At 36.4% G+C, this 24,878-nt stretch overlaps 1 protein-coding gene across 1 annotated transcript in view; it reads left to right on the top strand.

The window, feature by feature from the left end:
• HSD17B12 (hydroxysteroid 17-beta dehydrogenase 12) overlaps positions 1-24,878 on the top strand; it is a 176,692-nt gene that overhangs the window by 69,148 nt on the left and 82,666 nt on the right. The window contains exons 2-3 of the mRNA XM_017858123.1: positions 4,932-4,978; positions 8,067-8,146. Coding sequence (XP_017713612.1) covers positions 4,932-4,978; positions 8,067-8,146 — 127 coding nt within the window. The remainder of the gene's footprint in view (positions 1-4,931; positions 4,979-8,066; positions 8,147-24,878) is intronic.

Genomic DNA, 24,878 nt, shown 5'->3' with positions numbered 1-24,878 from the left:
ACACAAGGCTACAGTAACCAAAACAGCATGGTACTGGTACCAAAACAGAGATATAGACCAATGGAACAGAACAGAGTCCTCAGAAATAATACCACACATCTACAGCCATCTGATCTTTGACAAACCTGAGAGAAACAAGAAATGGGGAAAGGATTCCCTATTTAATAAATGGTGCTGAGAAAATTGGCTAGCCATAAGTAGAAAGCTGAAACTGGATCCTTTCCTTACTCCTTATACGAAAACTAATTCAAGATGGATTAGAGACTTAAATGTTAGACCTAATACCATAAAAACCTTAAAATTTTTTCTTTAATAATAAATTCGCTTACTGTAACCCTTTTACTTTATAAACTTATCTTGCTTATCTTTTGGACTCTTATAATAACACTTAGCTTAAAAAAGAAACACATTGTATACTGTACAAAAATATCTTCTTTATATCCTTATTCCATTTTAATTTTAAATTTTTTTTTTTACTTTTGAAGCTTTTTTGTTAAAAACAAAGATATAAAACATACACATCGGCCTGGGCCAACAACCGGTCAGGATCCTCAATATCAGTGTGTTTTACCTCCACGTCTTGTCCCACTGGAAGGTCTTCAGACACAGTCACACACATAGAGCTGCCATCTCCTATGGTAACAGTGCCTTCTTCTGGAGTATCTCCTGAACGACCTGCCTGAGGCTGTTTCACAGTTAACTTTTTTTTCTATGAAGCAGAGAGAGTATACTCTAATGTGAAAAAGTATAGTATTATAGTAAATACATAACCCAGTATCATAGTTGTTTATTATGATTATCAAGCGTTATATGTTATATATAATTGTATGTGTTCTACCTTTCTATCACTGGCATAGTAGTAGGTTTGTTTACACCAGCATGACCACAAACACATGATTAATGCATTACGTTACAACGTTATGACAGCTACAGTGTCACTAGGTGAAAGGAGATTTTCAGCTCCATTGTAATCTTAGGGGACCAGAGATGTATATGTGGTCCTTCGTTGACCGAAACATTGTTATGCAGCTGCTGACTGTATGTGGTTTGCTTGCTCCACAATTGTAGGCTTAATGCAGAATAATCTAGTTACCAACAGGATTTGTAAATAGGTCAGTGGCTAATAGGTGTTAGTGTAGGAAAGTAAAACATACTGTACTTGTAAATAAAGACTTTTGAGAAACCAGGTTGTCAGGAAAACAATCCAAGTCTTATGTGTTTTGCAATTTTTTAGACCAACTAAATGCCAATCATCATTCAAACACTCAACAAATGTCTACTGAACACCTACCTTGTGCATGTTGCCTAGCAAGGAGCCTAGAATCTTACAGAAGAATTAAGACATGTAGATGTTAGGAAATACAATTCAAAAGAGAGTGGTAAAGTGCCATCGACATAAAGATGTGTCAAGTGTTGTGGGAGTTTAGAAAGAGGAAGTTTTCTTTTGCGTAAAGTGATCTGGAACAGTGGAGTTGATGGATCTTCAGTAAGGCTTTGATGGAAGAGGGTAGGAGGTGAGGTTCTGTGTGGAGAAAAGGGCTTGTGGGGGGCCTGCATAAACTGGCCGTAAAAGTATGGGACAATAAGTTGTGGAAAGCCACAAGAGGCCTCTGAGGAGGAAAGCCTCCTAATTGCCATTATGTTCCCATGCTCAGAGCAAGACCTGCTGTCTTATCTGTAAACACTGTGTTCAAGGAGAAAGACACTCCTTTGAAGCACTGGAATGTGGACAGATATGCAGCCTCCTAATTAAGCTTGCTCCCACCAGCTACTCTCTGATAAGTTAAAGATATGCTGTTTGAGCACAAAGGAGATTCACTTAAACCGCCACTGCTAGATTATGCGTATGACGCACTGCCTCCCTTTCACCGCTTCACCCTGAACATCTGCTTCTTAGATTTAAGTGATTGTACTAAATAAAAAGTGTGGAGACCAGAGCTCTGAGCCTTTTGCAGCCTCCATTTTGCAGTTGGCCTCCTGACCCCAACTCTTTATGCCCTCTTGACCTGTCTCTTCTCATTCCTTCGTCGCCACTGGACTTTGGGTACCCTACGGGTGGTGTTGAGGCTGGTCCCCAACAGTTCTGGGATCTTGGAGAGGGGAGAAAAGTTTATCACAGAGAAAAGGAAGAGGAGAAAATTGGAAACAATTAGAATATGTTTATCCATCACTTAAGAAACGTTAGTGAATCAATAACAAGAATACAGTATAAAATTTGGATTCCTGTGCCTCTGAAAACAGTCAGGAGATGAAAAGTTACAGAAAATTATGCTCATTGCTACACTATTCACAATACCAAAGACATGGAATCAGTCCAGGTGCCCATCAATGGTAGATTGGATAAAGAAAATGTGGTACATATACACCATGTAATACTACACAGCCATAAAAAAGAATAAAATCATGTCCTTCGTAGCAACATAGATGAAACTAGAGGCCAAAATCTTAAGCAAATTAACACAGGAACAGAAGACCAAATACTGCATGTTCTTACTTATAAGTGGGAGCTAAACATTGAGCACACGTGGAAATAAATATAGGAACAATAGACACTGTGGTCTACTAGAGAGTGGAAGGAAAGGGGGCGAGTTGAAAAACTACCTATTGGGTACTATCCTCACTCCCTGTGTGGTGGGATATATACCCAAAACCTCAGCATCAAGCATTATTCCCATATAACAAACCTGCACATGTACCCTCTATATGTAAAATAAAAGTTGAAATTAAAAAAAAAAGAAAATGAAAAACAAAAGTTACAAATTGATCATGAGGTTGGAGGAGATTTCATAAGATGCTCAGTTTTCTGTAGTTAGGTTCTCCCACAAGTATTTAAATCTGTTAGTTACTAATGTTTCCTATAAACAGGACAATAGTGACAAAAGCACATGGGTTACCTTTGGAAGATGCCAGAGTACCAATTTATTTTGAAAACCGATAAAGGCAAAAAAATTTCCAACATTTATCTTGTGTTCTTATGCAATCTATATATCATGGTAACTAACTAATGAGGAATAATTTGTCTCTGGAAATATTCCAGCTAATAGATGAAGATTAATGATTGAACTCTAATACCACCATTTTGCAACCCCTAATGAAATAATGGATCTCAGTGGTGACCAGCAGTGGCTGTTAATATAACAAAACAAAAGATAACCAGACATATGCTTCTTGATGTAAAAATGCATTATCCCTTATGAAGTACTCCTACCAAAAAAACCAAACCTGAATTTGATCAATATCTATATCCAACCACCATGGGACAGAGGAACATGTTAAATGATATCAAGGACAGGCTGAGAAAGCACAAACCTATGACCTAGTATCTTAAACCAATAAATTGAGAGGGTGAAGGGAAGAAAGGGGAGAGAGGTTATAGACATGGCTAATTGACATATTAACAAATTTTATTATGGAACCTATTTAATTCTGATTGGAACAATTGTTAAAAGTTTTTTTGAAACATTTGGCAGAATTTATAGTGATTACATATTGGATGTCAAGGAATTATTATAATTTTAGGAATGAGATAATGGTATTGTGTTTATTTTTAATAGCAGAAACATACTGTAATAGTTATGAATGAAGTGACATAATGTTTTTACTTCAAAATAATCCAGTGTGAGAGGAAGCAGGAGGGGATGTTAGATGAAGCAAGGTTAACCTCAAGGTGAAGCTGGGCTATGGATACCTAGGGGTTTGTTACACTGTTCTCTAGATATTTCAACTTTTTTATTTTTTATTTTTATTTTTTTAGTTCTGGAAAGATATCAGCTAAGCAAGAACATGATGAAAGTCTATAAGATTCTGAGAGATATGGCTAGGGAGAATATGAATGATATTTCTAAATAGTAAAATTAGGGACCATCTTGTATAATTTGAAAGAAGTGGACAAATACAAGAAAATCCTACTTTACACCATAACTTGTTTTTTAAAATCTGTAAATGTTTTGGAAAAACTCATATTTAGAGAAGCAGACATCTGTGCTTTGAACGTGTAACATGATTCTAGTATTCCAGAGATAAGATATCACGGTATAGCCTGCCCTATATAATTTTCAAATGTTTCTGCTACATAAAGTTTTGAGGTTGTAAGGTAAATATGGTTTCTCATAGAATAATTAAATCATTTTCTATTTACTTTTACTACCCTTTGTTTTAAAAAGCAGCTTATGAAGATATATACAGTAAGTATGTACTTAAGTGTACAGCTCAGTGAATCTACACACACACAGTGGTAACTGCCACCCTAAAAATATACAGAATATTTCCTGTATCCCAGAAGATTCCTGTATTGCCCTTCCCTGTTATCTACTCCACTATCCAGAGGTAACCAGTATTCTGACTTCTATAACCATAGATTAGTTTTACCTTTTCTTGAACTTACATTTTTATGGCAGGCTTTTGTAATGTCTTAGAGATTCATTCATGTTTTGCATGTATCAGTAGTTCTTTTTTACTGCTGTTTAGTATTCCATTATTTGTCTATATCTCAATTTACTTATTCTTCTGTTGATTAATATTTAGTTGCATTTACCTACTATGCATTAACTAAGCTGCCGTGAACATTCTTTGGGTAGATATTAATTCATTTCTATCTCTTGAGAATTGGTGGGTTAAGGTAGGCATATTTTTAGTTCTGAATATATTGGCAAATAGTATTTTCCAAAATAATTGTACCAATTTACAGTGCCACCATCAATGTGTGAGAGTCCAGTCACAACACATTCTTTTTAACACTTGTTTTTGAAGTCTTTTTAAAATTTTAGCTATTGCAGTGTGTATTCAGCCTTAGATTTGAACCACTGGTATTGTTCTGTCTTTTACATCAAAGTATCACACTGGTCCTCTTGGATGTAATTGGTGGGTCCTAACTATGACCAGTTCTTCATTGTAATTCTTAGACTAAACTATTGCTTTTTTCCCTTTCCCAGTTGTCACAGGTGGTACCGATGGAATTGGAAAATCATATGCAGAAGAGGTAGGTGATTTTCAAGATCTTTCCTTTTGATATAAAAAATAAGAATAAATATGGGATGATTTCTTACAGTAGTTTTGATTTTTGAAGTAAAAAACACAAGTACAATGTTGTGTGGTACAATAGATGCTTTTCGTTTCTACCTTGTTGGAAATACCGTATTTGCTTAAACAGACGCAATTTTTTGAAACAAATTTCGTGTAAAATAAGTATAAAACTTTCTGATTGTACTGGGTAGTTGGAACTGGGGACAATTTAGTGTAAATTTATTTTATATCATGTAAGTGTGTACAATCTTCACATTTGAAAGTCAATTATTTTGAACTATTTTCCAAAAAATGAAAATATTATTATAGGTGGTTACATTTCTAGGCTAGTCCATGACATCATTTTCACAAGAAGGACTGTGATTAACAGACAGGTATTGATAGACACAGGCAAAGGGTTCAGATTCTCCACAATGAAATTAAAGAACAGGAGAGCATCATAGTTTAAAGACCGTTGTACAAAGCAGGAGCCGGGGCAGTATTCTTTAGGCAAGTTTCTCTGCCTTCTGGTCCCTGAGAAGGCACCTACAGCCTATGGTGAAGTTATCTGGAACAGTGGGGTGATTCTTATAAAGATCCCAGCAGATTCACTGGATCTTCCATTTATCATTCTCAAAAGGTCTTTTGTTCATTTTAATTTTCCAGCTTTTATTTCGAAGAATATCAAAACTACAGAAAAGTTGCAAGAATGTTAACAAACACCTGTATACTCTTCACCTGGATTCACTAATTGTTAATATTTGACACATTTAATTTACTTTATTATTATTAATTATTTCACTGGACCATTTGTAAGTTAGTTATAGATGTAACAGTTCACCCCTAAATATTCCAGGTTGAATCTTCTAAGAACTAAAACATTCACCCTTACAACCCCAATACGTTGGTCACAATAGGAAGTTTAACGTGACACAATACTATTGTATGACATACAGCCCTTATGCAGGTTTCCAGTTGCCCCAATACCTCCTTTTAAGCTCTTTTTTTATTGTTGTTGTTCCAAGATCCAGGTAAGGATTATGCATTGCATTTGGTGTCCTGTCTCTTAGTCTCCATTAATCTAAACGAATAAGTTAGCCTTATTTTCTTTTATAAGAATGCCATTTTGAAAATCCAGGTTAGCTGTCTTGCAGACAAATTTGGATTTGTCTCTTTGTTTTCTCATTAGATTCAGAAAAAGCATGTTTTCATCAGGAAGGCTACACAGGTTTATCCTTCTGAGTTCATCTTAGTAGGAGGCACAAGAAGTCTCATTTGTCCCATTATTGATTATAAATGTAATTAATAAGGAATATGTGGAATGACACTTTGGGGCTGTATAAATATATTATTTCCCAAGAATCTTTTATCCAGTGGTGTTAGGATTCATTGACATTTTTTGCCTACATTGATTGTTACCATGGTGGTGAAAAAATGGTGATTTTTGGCCAGGTGTGGTGGCTCACACCTGTAATCCCAGCACTTTGGGAGGCCGAGGTGGGTGGATCACCTGAGGTCAGGAGTTCAAGACCAGCCTGGCCAACATGGTGAAACTCCATCTCTACTAAAAATACAAAATTAGCTGGGCGTGATGGTGGGTGCCTGTAATCCCATCTACTCAGGAGGCTGAGGCAGGAGAACCACTTGAACCCGGGAGGTGGAGGTTGCAGGGAGCCGAGATCATACCGTGGCACTCTAGCCTGGGTGACAGAGCGAGACTTTCAAAAAAAAAAAAAAAAAAAAGTGATTTGTTTCTAATGCTATCTCTCCTACATTTATTCAGATGGTATTTTTCTATAAAAGCTTTTCCTTATCCCTCTTCCCCTATTAATTTTTTAAAAGAAAGTATCAGTATGGGCTAATGGTTTTTTTAGTGGTGTTATAGCAGATTAATTTTGCAAATCATCACCAACCTTTTTATTTTTATAAAAAATGTTCTTCCATGGCTTCATTTGCAATATCACTCACTACTTAATAAACCCTGACTTTAGGATTTAAGACTGGAATATTAGTTTGCTAAATCACTTTTAGTTCATAGCACCTAACTGTCTAGAATATTTCACTAAATAGTTTTGTGCAGATTAGTGCTTTTTTTCCTCTACTACTATATTTATGTGTCCTGGGATAGTAACCACGTTTGTGTAAATCTTTTTCATTATATACAATATTTACACATGCTGGGTATGTACACAGAAGGTGTTCCTCAGGAAATTCTTCATTAATTTATTCAATTAACTTCTTTAGTTTGCCATGGTCCATAAAGTAAAATGCTCAACTTAAAATTTTAAAATAATTATATTTTATGAATTTTAACATTTTAATAGTAGTTTCCTTTGCCAGTCCTCTGATGTTTGTTTTATATTATCCATTCTGCAACAAAACCTTTTTTTTTTTTTTTTTTTTTGAGATGGAGTCTTCGCTCTGTTGCCCCAAGGCTGGAGGTAGTGCTGGGTTGCATCATGGCTCACTGCAGTCTAGACTTATCTGGGCTCAGCGTGATCTCCTACCTCAGCCTACCTGAGCTAGCTGGAACTATAGCATGTGCCACCACACCCAGATAATGAAAAAAAAAAATTTTTTTTTTAAATTTTTTGTAGAATGGCGATTTTACTACTGTTACCCAGGGTTGGTTTTGACTCCTAGCGCTTAAGCCAATTCTCCAATTCTCCCACTTTGGCCTCCTGAAATGCTGGGATTGCAGCTGTGAACCACTGTGCTTGGCACAAAAACTTTTTTAAAGCTAATTTTAAAATTATGGAAGTAGTAGACACTTAACGGTTTAAAAAACCCAAACAGTATAGATGGTATAAAATGAAAAAGTAAAAGTCTCCCTCCTTCTAAAACCCTTTGACATTGAAATACTAGCTTGATTTAGAAAGATAACTTTTTAGGGAAGTTTTTTGGTAAAATCTCTATTTTAGATTGTGTCTTCATTACACTTGGGTTTATACGTTTTTTATTTTGAACTATACTCTGGACAGGTTTTCTTAAAATGGGGGTTATAGCTCATTAATGTTTTTCAGTGACATGCACAGGCGTGATTCAAATCTCCTTTACTGTTTCAGTTAGCAAAGCGTGGAATGAAGGTTGTCCTTATCAGCAGATCACAGGATAAACTTGACCAGGTTTCCAGTGAAATAAGTAAGTTCTCACATCAAACAAAAGGAATACATAGGTAATTAATGTTTTCAAGCAGTTATCTGGTACTGACATAGTTATTTCTAGTTCAGGAAACTTCTTTTTCAAGGAGAGATATCATGAAACAGCATGAAAAAGCACAGAATGCTTTAAAAATGGATCATCAATTTTAGGCTGAGGGTGGTGGCTCACGCCTGTAATCCCAGCACTTCGGGAGGCTGAGGCGGGTGGATTACCTGAGGTCAGGTTTGTGCTGTACTTTACTAGAACTAAAACTGCAATCATAAATTATAGAATATGGGTCTGATGCATGCAACCAAGCGAAAGGGGTTTCCCCTAGAAAACCATCAGATCTCTTGAGATTTATTCACTACCGTGAGAACAGTATGGGGGGACCCGTCCCCATGGTTCAATGATCTCTTACCAGATCCTTTCCATAACATGTGGGAATTATGGGAGAGACAATTAAAGATGAGATTTGGATGGGGACACAGCCAAACCATTCACAATGTCTTACTGGAGATTCCCAATATTAAGTATGTTACATCTTTTTTTTTTTTTTTTTTTAATTATTTTAACCTTGCTGAGAGTACAGATCTTTACAAAGCTGAGCATGTAGTATACAGATATACAATGTATCTTTGACATTTGAAGAGTTTGACATTCAAGATTTCAGCTATGTAAATGCAACCCCAAAGGGCCAAGAGGTACAGTATTTTGCAGTTTTGAAATTCTGAATCTGAATAAAGCCATGACACTAATGAGCCTGAGGTAGTTACTGAGATAGTAGCTGAATTTAACATACTACCTGGATCTTAGCACTCTTTCGTTCTTAGTTTCTTGGAATCTTGTATATAATAACTCTTAAAGTGATTTAAAAAATGTTGTGTTTGTGGGTGTGTCTAGAAATTGGCACTTAATGAATGCATCTACTAGTTGCTAGAAGTAAAGGTTCATAGGGAGAAAGTAGATGCTTTTGACTAAATGGAATGTTGCATTTTGAAATGCTGTGATATGAATGAATCTACCATCCACTCGATACAGAAACAAGAAAAGCTACCTCATGACACTTTGAGCAAGTACTGCAGCCTGTACAAAAATTGCTCAATGACTCAGAAGATGTGCTTTAATGATATTTGAGAATTTGGTTAACTCATGATATGAAGTGGCACGTGACTGTTGGCAGAAATATGATTCTGGAGAAAGACAGGATTCTGTTCAAACATTTTCATGAAGGAACAGATGGTAAAGACATTGAATTGACCTTTATTAAAAGGCATGAGTTTTTATCCTTGTTAAAATTTTGAAAATGTTTTCTGGGCATAATATGAATTTAATAGGAGAGGTGATAAGCAGACTATGTCTTCTGTTTTAAGCTGAAAAAATACACAGAGGAGATTTATAAGTTAAGACAGATTTTTAACTGAGATGTAAATCACCTCTTTGGGAGAATAATGTTTGCATGAACATATTTATTCCAGGAGAAAGAAGGACCAGTTTTTAATTTTGTCAAAGAAAGACTAACTCGGCGTTTCTTTGGTTATGCCTTTAACACATCTTTATTGAATGCCTGTGTACCAGGTACTGTGCTAGGCAGTGAAGATACAATGGTGAACAAGGTGGCATGCAGTCCCTGTTCTCAAATAACTTAAGTGAGGGAGACAGTAAAAACAAATAGGTAAAAAAAAAACAAACCAAACCAAAAAAAAGCACACAAAAAAACAGACAAATAAATAATTGCAGTCTATATTGAATGCCACAAAGGAAACAAAGGGCTAGAGAGATAACAGTAGAGAAGTTCTTATTTTGTTGCAGCATGGTGAGTCTTGCGATTGGCAGGGTGATAAAACGGCCAGAATAATGGCCTCTTACCCATATAACAGCACTGCAGTAATGAAACTGGAGCTTTACTGAAAGACCTATCCTCTGGGCCCATTTGGAGGTATAATGGTGGAGGGATTGTGTATGTGCAAGTTGCATAGGTACATGCACTAATGTTTCTATTTTCTTTCTTTTTTTTTTTTTTTTTTTTTTTTTTGAGACGGAGTCTCGCTCTGTCACCCAGGCTGGAGTACAGTGGCCAGATCTCAGCTCACTGCAAGCTCCGCCTCCCGGGTTCACGCCATTCTCCTGCCTCAGCCTCCCAAGTAGCTGGGACTACAGGCGCCCGCCACCACACGCGGCTAGTTTTTGTATTTTTTAGTAGAGACGGGGTTTCACCGTGTTAGCCAGGATGATCTCGATCTCCTGACCTCGTGATCCGCCCGTCTCGGCCTCCCAAAGTGCTGGGATTACAGGCTTGAGCCACCGCGCCCGGCCTGTTTCTATTTTCTTAAGCCTTGTTATGCAAGGAAATTTATGGTCTCCCAGTCTCATTAAACTGTAGCCTATCATGGAGTCCAAGTTCCAAGTTTCAGTCAGCCAACCAAGTCAACCAACTATATGAGCTAAACATTAAATCCTAAATCTCTAGTAAGTGAATCATAAAAATATTTGGCCCAATCTGGTATTATATTGTTTTCTATTGTGGGTATCCATGAGGGATATTTGAGTTAGGTCTTGAGGAGAAGAGGAACTCTTTTGCTAGGAAACTGCCCTTACTGTTATGGCAGAGATCTTCAAGCCAGAGAACACCGATCTTGGCAGACACAGGCAGGAGAATAGACTAGTACTATTTCCACTGGAAGGGAGGTTCAGAGTAGCTTGAGAGTCCAGGATTCTCAGTTTCCGTTGAGTCTGCCCAAATATCACCGTCCCAAATCTCAGGGTCATACTTTTTCTCATTCAGGGCTTTCAAATGAGACTAGGTGTCTGTGGAATTCAACTTTTAAGTTGTAATTCTGTAACTGGCACATTTGAATCTGATGTTAGCAAGGTAAACTCCATGGCTATAAAACATAAAACTGTTTACTGGGGCTACCATGCAAGTTCTCTGGTTCTCTCATGTTAAATGTGAGCTGACAGTTTAGTGATCTGAACTTGTCGTTTTTATTCTGTAAGTGTTCCAGTATATTCAGAAGAAGCCACATCTTAGCACAGTCTTTGTATGCATCGGTTCTGCCAAACTCAAATGTAGTCACCATTTGGTCACTCAAGGCACTTCTTCAATGGGTACTTCATTACAATTAACAGCCAGGGTTAATTTGATGGACTGTCGTATCACTTATTGCATAATGGATTGCTAGTGTTCCATTTCCCCATTGGGAAGGGGCTTAACACTGTGTCTAAGCCCAAGACACAATCAAACCAGTGCAAAAGTCCTTAGAGGTTTATGTCTTGTGATCCTACTCCTGAAACTAATTCCTGTATCAGGCAGAGCCCAGTCAGGAAACAAGTCACACAATTTAGTTTAACTGGGATAACTTGTCTCTTCTAGTCCAACACTTAAACCTACTCCAGTGGTTAAACTCATCGTTCTTACTTCCCTGTGTGACTGAAACACAAAAAGAGGAAATGAGGGATTGACAAGGAAATTACTTGACAAGTGAAAAAATTCAGGGACTTTTTTTGGTTGCTCTCACCTTCGAAATCTGTTATCATATAAACTTGGGCACTTTATATGAAGAAGTAATTCCTTATGAATGTGGAGGGTAGCCTACTCATCAGTGTCAAAGTTTTTAAGAAAAAATTTGAACGGATTATATGTAGTTTAGTAGGACACTAAATGTTTCACCAACAATGGATAAGTGCTTTGTCAGGATTGACTGCTTTGATGAAATTATAGTTCTTTGTAAGGATACCTGTCACCCTTTTAATTAAGACAAACTGAAAGCCATCGCACATGTAATACGCTTATTTTATTATCATTCTTAGCCAGGATTATTCATATATTAAATATTTTGCCAATTTTGATTCATCAAAGAAAAAAACTAGACAATTTTTTGACACTGAGCTGAATTTTATTTTAATAAAGCATAATAAAAGGAGACTAGCTTTCAGAACAACTTTTTGGTTCACAGATTGTAGAGATGGCAATATTTATAATTCACATTATTATTTTACAGTCATTCCTTCCTTCTTTTCTTTTTTTCTTTTTTTGAGACAGAGTCTTACTTTGTCACAGGGGCTGGAGTGCAGTGGCCCAAATATGGCTCACTGTGGCCTCAACCTCCCAGGCTCGAGCAATCCTCCCACTTCAGCATCCCAAGTAGCTGGGACTACAGGCTCGTATTGTACCACCACACTTGGCTGATTTTTTAAAAATTTTTTTATTGAGACAAAGTCTCACTCTGTCATTCAGCCTGGAGTTCAATGGTGCGATCTCGGCTCATTGCAACCTCTGCCTCCCAGCGGATAATTCAAGCAATTCTCATGCCTCAGCCTCCTGAGTAACTGAGATTACAGGCATGTGCCACCATGCCTGGCTAATTTTTGTATTTTAGTAGAGATGGGGGTTTCACCATATTGGCTAGGCTGGTCTTGAACTCCTGGCTTCATTGATTCACCTACCTTGGCCTGCCAAAGTGCTGGGATTACAGGCCTGAGTCACTGCTCCCAGCCTAATTTTTTTTTCTTGTATTTTTTTGTAGAAACAGGGTTTCGCCATGTTACCCAGGCTGCTCTCCAGTTCCTGAGCTCAAGCAATCCTCCCATCTTGGGCCCCCCAGAGTGTGGACTTACAGGTGTAAGCCACTGTGTGCCCGGCCCACAGTCAGTATTTCTGATTGGATGCAGTTTAATAAGCTTTGATTTTTAAAACTACATATTTCTTTATTAGATTTAAAAAAATCAAACCATGAGATTTCTCTTTTTTGTAACTTATCTCAGAGTATAAAGCTTTTGGATGGTCCTATAACTCCATAGCTTTATCTCTTGAAATGCAATGCTTTTTTAGAAATGTAAATCTTACTGGTCTATAGTAAACAGAGGATAAGGTAAAAAATGTCCATTTCACTTTTTCAGGCCTTACTTGGAATCAAATTTGTATAGTTAAGATATGAATTTGACCAAATAAGTTTGTTCCACAATTTTCTGATGCAGTAATAGTATCATTAACATGATGCCTTGTTATATTTAACTTGTTTCATTTTCATAAGGACAACAGGAGGTGTTAGTAAACACCTACAGACCTTTTTGTTTTATGTCTAATAAAACTAAAACCACATGATGTTAGGATTAGAGAGTTAATCTCATCTAGCCTCATGAGTCATATTTTTAAAACTACTCCTTTAATGCTAGAAATAATCTTTGTTGCACTTAGAGTTTATATGTTACAGGGCCAGGAATCAAAACCTATCAATTTTCCCTCTACTGGTTTTGTCTGTAGTACCTGTAATTGTAGAGATATTCTTTTACTCGAAGATCGCCAATTTTGTCAATGTTCCTGGCCTTCCAGAAAGTGATGTTCTGTACTACCTGTAAGACAGACTCCACAAGGCAGGGAGCTAGTCCCAGGATAGTTTCCTGAAAGGTCTTTGAAGCATTGTTTCCACATATGAGAATCCTTGTTCCTTACTAGTGGGCTTGTCATGCTTAATTAAATGAAATTTACCATTAAATGAAACATTTCTGGCATGGTCATGGTTACAAAATTGTTTTATCTAATTATATCCTGATAGGGAGAAGGATAGATTCTTACTGAGACAATGCAAATAATTACATTGTCATGTAAAGTAAAAGAACTCAATAAAGGCATGTTGTAGCATATTTGGCCATTGCTTTGATTAGTTTTACAGACAAGGTCAATCAATATGTGTTGTATTTTCTATATAATTAACATCTTTAAATTTATCTAATGATTTGCCAGTTTATATTCCAGCTACTGTTGCAGCGTAACAAACCATCACTGTGGTAAAGGAACAACCATTTTAGATGCTCACAAGTTTTTCTGGTCAGGAATTTTGTCAGGACTCGGACAATCCTTTTGTTCCTCATGGCATTACTGAGGTCACTCAGTGATATTTTGCTGATGGATAGTCTGGTCTGGAAGATCTAAGATGGCTTCTCTTACAGGTCTAGTGACTTCAGAGGGGATGGCCAGAGGCTGGACTTAGCTGGGACTGTTGACTAGAACACCTACATGTAGCCTCTCTAGCAAAGCCATCTCAGGGTTACTGGACTTCTCACATGGTAACTATATTTCCCCCAGAGTGAACATTCCAAGAGAACCAGGCAGAGGCTTATGTCTTTGTTGCCTGGTCTCAGAATTCATGTAGCATTATTACTGCCATACTCTGTTGGTCAAAGCAGTCATGAGTCTGCCCAGATTTAAGGGGAGAGGAATAGACTACCATTTGATAAGGGAGTGGGATGGTAACTTTGGCAAAGAACATATGGGATAGAAGATATTGTTGAAAAATACGATCTGGTTTTGGAAAATACAATCTGCCAATTTATAAGCTATGTTAGAGTTTCCCAGAGAATATTTTTCCTGAATTCTGTGAGATCAGTAGGAAAACATAGAATTCCAAGAGTGTTCGTTGCAATTTGCCCAAGTATCCCTAACTACCATGAGGATTAGTGAAAAATTAAGAAGAAAAAAAAAAGACATTTTCTCAAAATATTAAGTTTTTTCTGGTTCTATTTAGTCCTGCAAAATTAATTTTTGTTCCATTGGTCAGCAGCATGGTTTTACAAAATGTTTAATTTTGGAATATAGTGTCTTATAGATACTAACTCAATTTCCTGGTACAATTGGTCAGACCGTCTGCTTTTGTGGCAGTGTTGGGTTACACTGAGCAGGAAGCCTGACCCATGAGTTGATTCTCTGCAGCATCAGTAATAGCCAAGAGTCCAGATATAGCCCTCACTGAGGCTAATTAGTCTTTTGATGATCTTCCTAAAGACTCTATTTTCTGACATTCAGTTTATGACCGGGGCCTTTAGACAAGCTTGAAGGAAAAGTAGCAACCACCTGTTAATAAGACTGATGGTTAATTTATTATAATAATTACCAGTGTCAGAATGGAATCCCCTAGTGGGATATAATATGAAACTAATTAATATGATTTAGTCAGTGATTATCCTGAGGGCATGAGCCTTATCATGGGCATTAGAGGAATTGATACCTCCAGAGACTTTCATAATGTGTGTTTTTAAATTGCCAACAATTAAGAGTATTTTGAACTTGTTGATAACATAATCTTATCAATCAATTTGTTCATAGTTGTGCCAGTGCATAGAATCATGAATATGTTTCTCTTCATCCTGAAAAGTAGTACATGTTGAGCCATATTTATTATTGGTTACACCTTGCCTACACATAATTGACCAGGGTGTTGAGCTTCTCTTATTGATTTAATAGTTCTTCCCATATCATTCGCTTGATAAACAAAGCAGGTCTCATAAGAGAGCTGAACTAATTAAAGATGTGGAGAATATGCTATGTATCTAGTTACTCCTAATGTCCTCCTTGCGCAATAGTGCTACATAACAGTTAATCAAGAAGCACTGAAGATAGTTTGGGTGTAAAATATATCTTAACAATTTTATTTTTCTTCATCTGAGGCCCAAATTTGTGAAGAGACTAGTCGTTATACTGAAATACAAGCATAAGTCTTCGGTACCCAAGACAAGAAATGATTACAGTCTTACTTTGGCATGACAGTAATTAAAGCATAGCTATAAGAAATAATAATTATTAGCAAATCTAGCATATACAGAAACAAGAAACTTTTGTTAAAAAATCGTTCAACAACATAACAAAAGTCAACACAAAAACTCAAAAAGTTAACAGGCTCTTAGGAAGTGAGAGTATTCTAAGGAGATAAGGAACCTTTGCTAGCCAGGCTGGATACTGAGGCACACAGTAATTTTTATAGCCTTATCATTAAGAGAAGACTATATTCTCAAAGATCAGTTTTCTTATCAATAACTGGTTCCAGACAGTTTAATTCATAAGCTTTCTTTGTTGATTTCAATTTATTTTATACCCTTACATATATATATATATATGAATTTCTTTATGAATGTTAATCTTTAGAAATTGTCCAGGGTAACCAAACAGTCTCTTTATTTCACTTGCTATGATATTTGTATAATATTTTAAGATCAATTAAGAATTATAGATATTATATTTAAGTTGACATTGCAGAGCAACATGATCATTGTTGATACCACATTTGTCCAAGAGGTGACATTTGAAAGTTTTCCACAGACGCTGTGAAGAGTTACTTAGTTTAAATGATTTGGGGAATGTCTGAAGTTCACAAGAGTCAAGCCTTTTATTAAGACATCAATCCTCAACTTTAAATGGTTTGTGGAAGCCATGATACCTAACTGGTAAAACCTATGTAGAAAATTTAAACTCCAAGAATGAAATGTCACACTGGCATTATATTTCATACTGTGATAATATCAGAAGATATATAGCTATTTTTAAAATTAAAGTTATCAAACCAGTTTTAATTTGGTTAGGGGTTTACCTTAATTAGGAGTGTAATGTGAAACTTGGATTCTTATATAAACTCTGCATTTATTTACCAATATTAGAAATGCTTCAAAAGTTTATGTTAGTACCTTTTAAAATAATGACTAGTTGTTGGCCAAAGATCTGAATTTTAAAAACTATCACTGTTTGAGCTGGCCATTTCTGTGGGGAGTGATATTTCTGAGATTGCCAGCACATTTAAAGCCTCAGAAGTTTTGTCCTTGTCTAATAATTTTTTAGTTTTTTTCTTCTTAGATTTAAATAAGCATTTATTAGTCTTTATAAGCTATCCAGAACAGGGGCTCTTCGAAATTAAAAGAGAGAATTGATGGGCAGTATTGTTCATGTCTTCTGTATCCTTATTGATTTCCTTTCCACTTTCTCCATCAATTATTTTGAGAAGGGAAATGAAATCACCAACTATAATTATGGATTTGTCCTTTACAATTTTTCTATTTCTCTGTGATTAGGTGTATTAACATTTAGAGTTGTATGTCCTCTTGATGAATTCACCTTTTATCATTATGGAATGACCCTCTTTACTCTTGATAATAATCTTTGCTCTGAAATCTACTTTGACTGAAATGTACTTTGTCTAGCTTTCTTTTGATTAGTGTTAGTATGGTATGTCCTTTTACTTTTAATCTATAAATGCTTTATATTTTAAATAGATTTCTTATAGAGTCGATCTTGCTTTTTTATCTAAATTGATGGTTTCTGCCCTTTAGTTGGGGCGCCCAGACCATCTGTATTCAGTATCATTGTTCATTGGGCTGAAATCTACCAATTTGCTTTTGTTTTCTATTTATTCTGTCTGTTCTTTGTTCCCTTTTCCATTTTTTCTGCCTGCTTTTGGATTTTTTTCTGCATGCTTTTAGAATTATAATTTTATTTCTATCCTTGGTTTGTTGACTGTATATCTTTTTTTTTCTTTCTTTTAAAAGTCTTATATTTACATATGTATTAACATTTCTGATGCTTTTCATTCTTTTATGTAAATGATTTCAATCAGGAATCTTTTTTCCCCCTTTTGCCCAGTCTGAAGGACTTCCTTTAACATTTCTTGTAGGCTGGTCTGCTGATGATTAATTCTTTTGTATATCTGAAAAAAAAAAAAAAAAAAACCTTTACATTTGAAAGGTATTTTCTCTGGGTGTAAAATGATAGATTGAGGGTTTCTTTTTGTTTTCCGGTATTTAAACTACTTTGCTTCACTGTCTTCTGGCTTGCATTGTTTCTGATAAGAAGTCAGCTGTTATTCTTACCTTTTATCACCATGCATAATGTGAGGTTTTTCTCTTTTCTGGTTACTTCTAAGATTTTTCTCTTTATCACTTACTTTTTTTTTTTTTAATTATTATTTTGCCTCTTGTTGTAGTTTCCCTACTTGGAGTTTGTTAAGCTTAAATTTAAGTGTTTATAGTTTTCGGATAGTTTCTTCATCTCACACACTTTTTCTGGGACTTTAGTTATGTATATATTAAGTTGGTTGAAGTTGTCTTAACCCACTGATGCTGTCTTCAGTTTTTATTTGAGTTTCTTTTCTCTCTGTGTTTCATTTTTGGACAGTGTTTATTTATATGCCTTCACATTCACTAACATTTTTTTCTGCAGTGTCTAATATGCTGTTAATTCTTTTAGGGAGTTTTTAATCCAGACATTGTCTGCTAATTTTATATCTTCCTCACCTTTTCTTAACATGTTCATTCTCTAGTTTCTTGAACATACAGAATTTATCTATAATAATTATTTTAATGTGTTTAGTGTTTTGTCTACAAATTCCTCCATTAGTAGACTGCTAATTAGTAGATAGACTTGACTGCTGGGCTCTATTTGAATTCGTCTTCTCCTCTTAATGGCCTAGAAAATCTCTCCAGACTATAAACTAGGGCCATCATAGGGCTCACCTCATTTGTTTTCTTTCTCTTAGGGACTGCTGTCATGCAATGTCTGGAAACCATTGCTCCATATATTTTGCCCATTTTTGTTCAGGCTGGTCAAATGGTGTCTAGTTTTTTAGTTGAAGGCCAATGAGTAAATCTAGTCTCTGTTACACCATCATGGCCAGAAGCAGAAGTCCCTCTCCCCTCCTTTGTTAACCATCATAGATTTCCTGGTAAATGCTACCATCATTGCATGTGTCCATAAATGTTTGGTCTACATCACACTTTTAAAGAGAGACAAGGACATAATTCTTTTGTATTTGGTTGTACCAGGCCTAGCATGGTTTAGGGGGTGTGGGCACTTAGTAAGTATTGTTTTGGTGACTGAAGAACTGCTGTGAAACTTTCTCATATTCTTACTCTTGCACAGAAAGATACTTTTGAAATTTAGCTTATGGTCCAATTTTGGCACACATGGTTTTTTAAGCCAATATGAGACCATGTTGTAAAACTGTCTAACTAAACATTTTCTCCAAACGTAGCTAATTCTACTTTATTACTGTTTGTTACCAGTCGTTTACTCTGATAGAGAAAAACATCTGTAATATGGGTGGATATTTTGTTAAAAATGTAGCATACCTACCAATTAGTTAGCCCAGCTAAATTAGCATGTGTTGGTCTGCATCTCCAATTAAGGCAGCTGCTTGAATGTTGCTGTTCTACAGCTGGCATTAGGGATGTGGGAGTGTACTCCACCGTGGCCAGACACTAGCTGTACCTCTCAATTAGCATATTTGCCTGTGTTTGTATGGTTTCTTTAAAACAGTAGGGGGTCTTTCCAATTGGATTATTGATGGTTCAGTGACTTTTGTGTAAAAAAAAAACCACTTTTTTTGGTTGGGAAATGTGGGACCAAGGTGTTATTAAATGAGTACCATTTAAGTAGAGAATGTTTCTCCTCCCACTTTTAAGTTGTTGGTTGTTGTTCTAAGTGGATAATTGTAATTTGAGGTAGAACCTTCAGCTGTAGAAGAATTTGGAGAAAGGCATATTCTTGGAAACATTTATAAAGTTTAGTAGTTTTATGTGGGGATTGCTTCCTTTTTTATCATGAAAAGAAAGTACTTTGAAACTTATTGAAAAGGTTCACTTTGCACTGCGGGCCTATCATGGGGAGGGGTCGCCGGGAGGGAGGAGGAGGGATTGCATTGCGGGAGGTGTATACATGTATAAATGATGAATTGCATGGGTGCTGCGAGTTGATTGGGTGCAGCACACCACAGCATGGCAGTAGAGTGTACATATGTAACAGAACCTGCCACGGTTAGTGCACATTACCCTAGACTTAAAGTATAATAAAAAACATAATAATAAAAGAAGACACCAGTTCACTTTGAACTTGATTTTTCCATCAAGTGAAAAAAAAAAAAAAAAAAAAAAAACGAAAAAAAAAACGAAAAAAAACGTTACGATATTTTATGATCAATTATCAGTTGTTGATAATCTTATTTTGCCATTATTTATTAAATGCATATTTTGTTACATGCTAATCTTTAAAATAACTACAAACCAATTAGTTAGGTAATTTCAATGACCTAGTATTATGTCTAATACCAGAATCAAAGAGAAGAGGAATTCATTAACACCAAAAGGAATTTTCACGTATTTGAATTATTTCATTTCTTTGCTATTAGAACTAGACTAATTGCAGGTGTAGTTCTCATTCCACTCCTAGGTGATGATATTTCTAACTGTTCACCCTCTTCCAGTTTTCCTTTATGGTATTAATCTAGAATCTCAAGACCTCTTGAATGTATGCCATTGTTTTTCAATTAAGAATCACTTAAAATCAGTGTTTTCAACTTCTATTTCTGAAGTGAAGAAATAGAATGGAGGATGCTGCTGTCACTACCCATTTCTAGAAAGCCTTTATTCAGTCTTTGTGTGCCTTTTACTAGTGGTTTATGTGCCTGGATGTCAGACCAGCAATGTAGGGGCCACCCTCATATGTGAGTCTCTAGCTTTCCTCCTGCTTCGGTTTGGCCATTTTGCTTTGGTCAGTTTTGTAAATTCAGTTTTATATTCTTTTGATAGACAGGCCTATTGCAATAAAGTTTGAAAATCATTGCTTAGAAAACTCTCCACATTTTCTCTACCAATCCTTATTGCTTCCTTCCAACAAAGGACTTATGTTATTCAAAACATGTCTCTATGTGCCTAGCCTTCTATCCTCAGAGAAAGAAATGCCATCTTCTCTAAAAGCTAACTTTTCCCTGGTATCTTGATCCCCAGTGTCTTCCTGGTTCCTTAGGGACTTGTTCCCATAGCATTCGTCTCCATCTGATATGTCTCAGACAGTTACACTATAGACAAATTTTGTTGAGCTGATTGTTTCGTTTCAAAATCAGTGCATTTCACTTACATATGTATCTTAATTTATATTTTCTTCTGAAAATTTAAAGAATCTGTTAAACCTGGGCCCAGCATTCTTGCAAGGCAGCAATCTACTGGAGCTATGAACCAGTTGTCCTTTAGATGGGATTGCTCCTGTCAAGTTAGCCCAGCCCACTTATACAGTGCAGCACCTACCCGCTTTTATTAGGACCTCTCCACTTGCTTAAGTAATGGACTTGGCACTGATAACATTTAACTTGCAATCTCTGCCAGGCACAGTGGTTCACACCTGTAATTCCAGCACTTGAGGAGGCCAAAGTGGGAGGGTGGCTTGAGCCCAGAAGTTCAAGAGACCAACCTGGGCAACATAGGGAGACCCCGTCTCTACAAATGTAAAAAATACAAAAATTAGCTAGGCTTGGTGGTGTGCACCTGTGGTCCCAGCCAGTGGGGAGGCTGAGGTGGAGGATTGCTTAAGCCTGGGAGGTTGAGGCTACAATGAGCCACTGTGTCGTCACTGTACTCCAGCACGGGTAACAGAGTGAGACTCTGTCTCAAAAGAAAAAGAAATACAAGTTTGCAGTCTTTATTATCCTTTAAGGCCTCTTAGCCTTACAGGACATCTAAAGAGAAATTCTATTTTGTTTGCAAGCCATTTCAGAATATTTGTAAGACACATAGAATGTTTTAGCAATTGGATTTGCCTGATTTTCAGCGAAATTTATTTCTTCTATTATGGCATATTTATAAATATTCTCCATGAATTTTGCTTTTGTCACATAACAGAAATATCTATAAATATGAATACTAAAACAAGGTAAACTTAGGACATAGGAAAATCACAAAAATACGCATGTACAGGTTAGTGAGTGATTAGAGAGGGAGAGAATCACATGCCCCCTACTACTTTTTTTCTTCTTCCCAGAGGGAACCACTATCTTAATTTCTAACATTATCATTTAATTTTGACTTCTTGGACTTTATATAGATTGTATGATACAGTATATTTTCTTTTGAGTTTTGGCTTCTTCAGCTCAATATTAATGTTTGTGACATTCATCCGTATTTTTACATGTAGCTATAAATAAATCACTCCTTTTAATCGCTTTATGAATGTATTACAATTTAGTTGTATATCCAATTGTTGATGGACTTTTGGATTGCTTCCAGTTTCTGGCTATTATCAGTAATGTGACTGAACAATCCTGGACATGTCTTTTGGAGCACATATATACATTATATACGTTCATTTCTGTTGGATAAATATGTAGGTAGGAGTGGACTCATATTCTTTTTTTTTTTTTTTTTTTTTTGAGACAGAATATTGCTCTGTCACCCAGGCTGGAATGTAGTGAGGCAATCTCAGCTCACTGCAACCTCCACCTCCCGGGCTCAAGTGATTCTCCTGCCTCAACCTCCCCAGTGACTGGGATTAAAGACACACACTACTATGCCCAGGTAATTTTTGTATTTTTAGTAGAGATGGGGCTTCACCATGTTGGCCAGGCTGGCCTTGGACTCCTGACCTCAAGCGATCGACCCACCTCAGCCTCCCAAAGTGCTAGGGATGACAGGTGGGAGCCACTGTGCCTGGCCTCATATTCTTGATAGTCTCTTTCTCATGTATAAGGCATTGCTGTTTCTTTCAGGATCTTTGGTACCGAGATACCAAGTACATTTCTGAAGATCATATTACAAATACGGTAGCAGACTCAGAATCTGCACCTTCGTTTCTTCTATAAACTGTCACCTTAAAACAAAACAAGACAAACCAAAACATTTATTGAGACCTGCAAACTTAACTGTTTTCATTTCCTTTGGTAGTTTTTATAAATTTTAAAAGTAATCGTGTGTGTGTGTGTGTGTGTGTGTGTATATATATATATATATATATATCCTGAAAGCTGAACACCTAACTTTTTTATTTAACTGCTTTTTAAAGTTTTCAACATACAAAATTTTATCTGTTGGTTCATGTGGAAGTTTGCCTTCATTTAGCATGGTTCTAAGTGTTGAGTCCTTAATAGTGAGGAGACATAAAGTGCATTTTAAAGATCCTGTTCATGGAGAGTAAATATGCTGCAGCTTACTGTGTTAATTGGAAAATAAGCCATCATAAAATCCCCCTACTCCTGTTTTCTCTTAAAAGTTCATTCTTGAAAATGTCATAGAACAAATAGGTGTGCTCATTTAAGTTGGCGTGTACTATCTCAGCAAATGATGAGTTAAACATTTTTGTTTTTGGCATTGCCTTCTTTCCATCACCCCTTCACTCACAGTGCTAAAACATTATTAATTGAATTTTCTCTTGGCACAATTACAAGATGACTTCTGCAACGAGGGCCTAATGTTATTTAAATCATCATTTTACATAGCAACATTGCCTCTGGGACTTTTATACAATGCAACTGCTTTGGCAGATGAAAGAAATCAAGTACTGCTGCACAGACTTTTAGGAGTATTAATATATTTAAAAAACAAGTAAAATGCCGATGTACTAGCTTGTGATCCAGTATGAATGGAAAATAAGTCCATGAGAGTGATTACTTTTTCTTGAATAGAACAGAGTATCATGGGAATGTGAGCTATTTCTAATCTTTTTTTGTGAATGAGTTTTCTTTAGATTAACAGATTTTCACCTGATTTAGGGGGAAAAGAAAAAGCTTTTGGCTAGGCATGGTGGCTCACTCCTGTAGTCTCAGCACCTTGGGAGGCCGAGGTAGGTGGATTGCTTGAGCCCAGGAGTTTGAGACCAACCTGGGCAATATAGTGAGACCCCATCTCTACTAAAAATACAAAAAAAAAAAGCTGGCTGTGGTGGCACGTGCCTATAGTTTCAGCTACTTGGGAGGCTGAGGCAGGGGGATCGCTTGAACGTGAGAGGCGGAGGTTACAGTGAGCAGAGATCATGCCACTGCACTCCATCCTGGGCGACAGTGAGACCCTGTCTCAAAACAAAAAACTCCACAAACTTTGAAGCCATTTTGAAAATGTCCAGAAATTTCTTGAAGAATATTTTATTAAGAACATTTTGTCTTACTAGATTTTAAAATATTTTGTGGTTTATTCATTTTCAAATAGAATTAAAAAAATTTTTTTTCGGAGATAAGGTCTTTCTTTGTCACCCAGGCTGCAGTGTAGTGGTGTGATCATAGCTCACTGTAACTTTAAACTCCTGGGCTCAAGCAGGTCTGCCTCAGCCTCCCAAGTAGTTAGCACTACAAGTGCACACCACTATGCTAGCTAATCTTTAAATTTTTCATGGAGATGGAATCTTGCTTTGTTACCCAGGCTGCTCTCAAACTCCTGACCTCATGATCCTCCCACCTTGGCCTCGCAATATGCTGGAATTACAGGAGTGAGCCACTGTACCTGGCCTAAAATCGACTTTGTTTCTTAGAGTAGTTTGAGTCCACAGCAAAATTGAACAGAAGGTAAAGAGACTTCCCAAATACCCCATGTCCCCATATGTATGCAGCCTCCCTTACTATAAAAATCCCACATCAGAGTGTTAGATTAGAACCTATACTGACCATCATTATCACCTAAAGTTCATAGTGCAGTATAAATTTTTCATGGCCTTGGAAGGAATACATTTAAATCTCAAGTTTTTGTTGTATATACTACCTATAAAATGTTTTCCTAGATGTCTGCATTTTGATTCCTTAGCTTATTTCTCCTTTGACTTTTGCAAATGGAACAGAAAGTATATTTTTTGCTTTTTGCCCTTTTATATTTTTAAGTTTAATATTAAATGTCTTTGGAAAGTATGTTTTACTCGATGCATCTCTTTTCTGTTTCTGTTGTACATTGGGCATGGCCTGAAAGGGATCCAGGTAGATGTTAGGTCACACATGTGTATGCTTATAGAAACCAGGCAGATGATAGGAATCATCCAAGTGGGCTGGGGTGAGGCAAGACTGAACACATGCCCCATGTAAACGTGTCAGCTTTAGCTGACTGTTACCAAGCAGCAGGGCAAGCCCAGGGGTGCCACATTTTCCAATTATTTTTGAAGAATTTTTAAAGAAAACTAAGATGTTTAATGTAAGACTTTGTAATTTTTTTTTTTTTTTTTTTTTTTTTTTTTTTTT

This window comes from Rhinopithecus bieti, unplaced genomic scaffold (assembly GCF_001698545.2).
Source record: "Rhinopithecus bieti isolate Rb0 unplaced genomic scaffold, ASM169854v2 scaffold_46101, whole genome shotgun sequence".
In the NCBI taxonomy this organism is placed as follows: Eukaryota; Metazoa; Chordata; class Mammalia; order Primates; family Cercopithecidae; genus Rhinopithecus; species Rhinopithecus bieti.
This window is presented reverse-complemented; position numbering and strand designations above follow the sequence as displayed.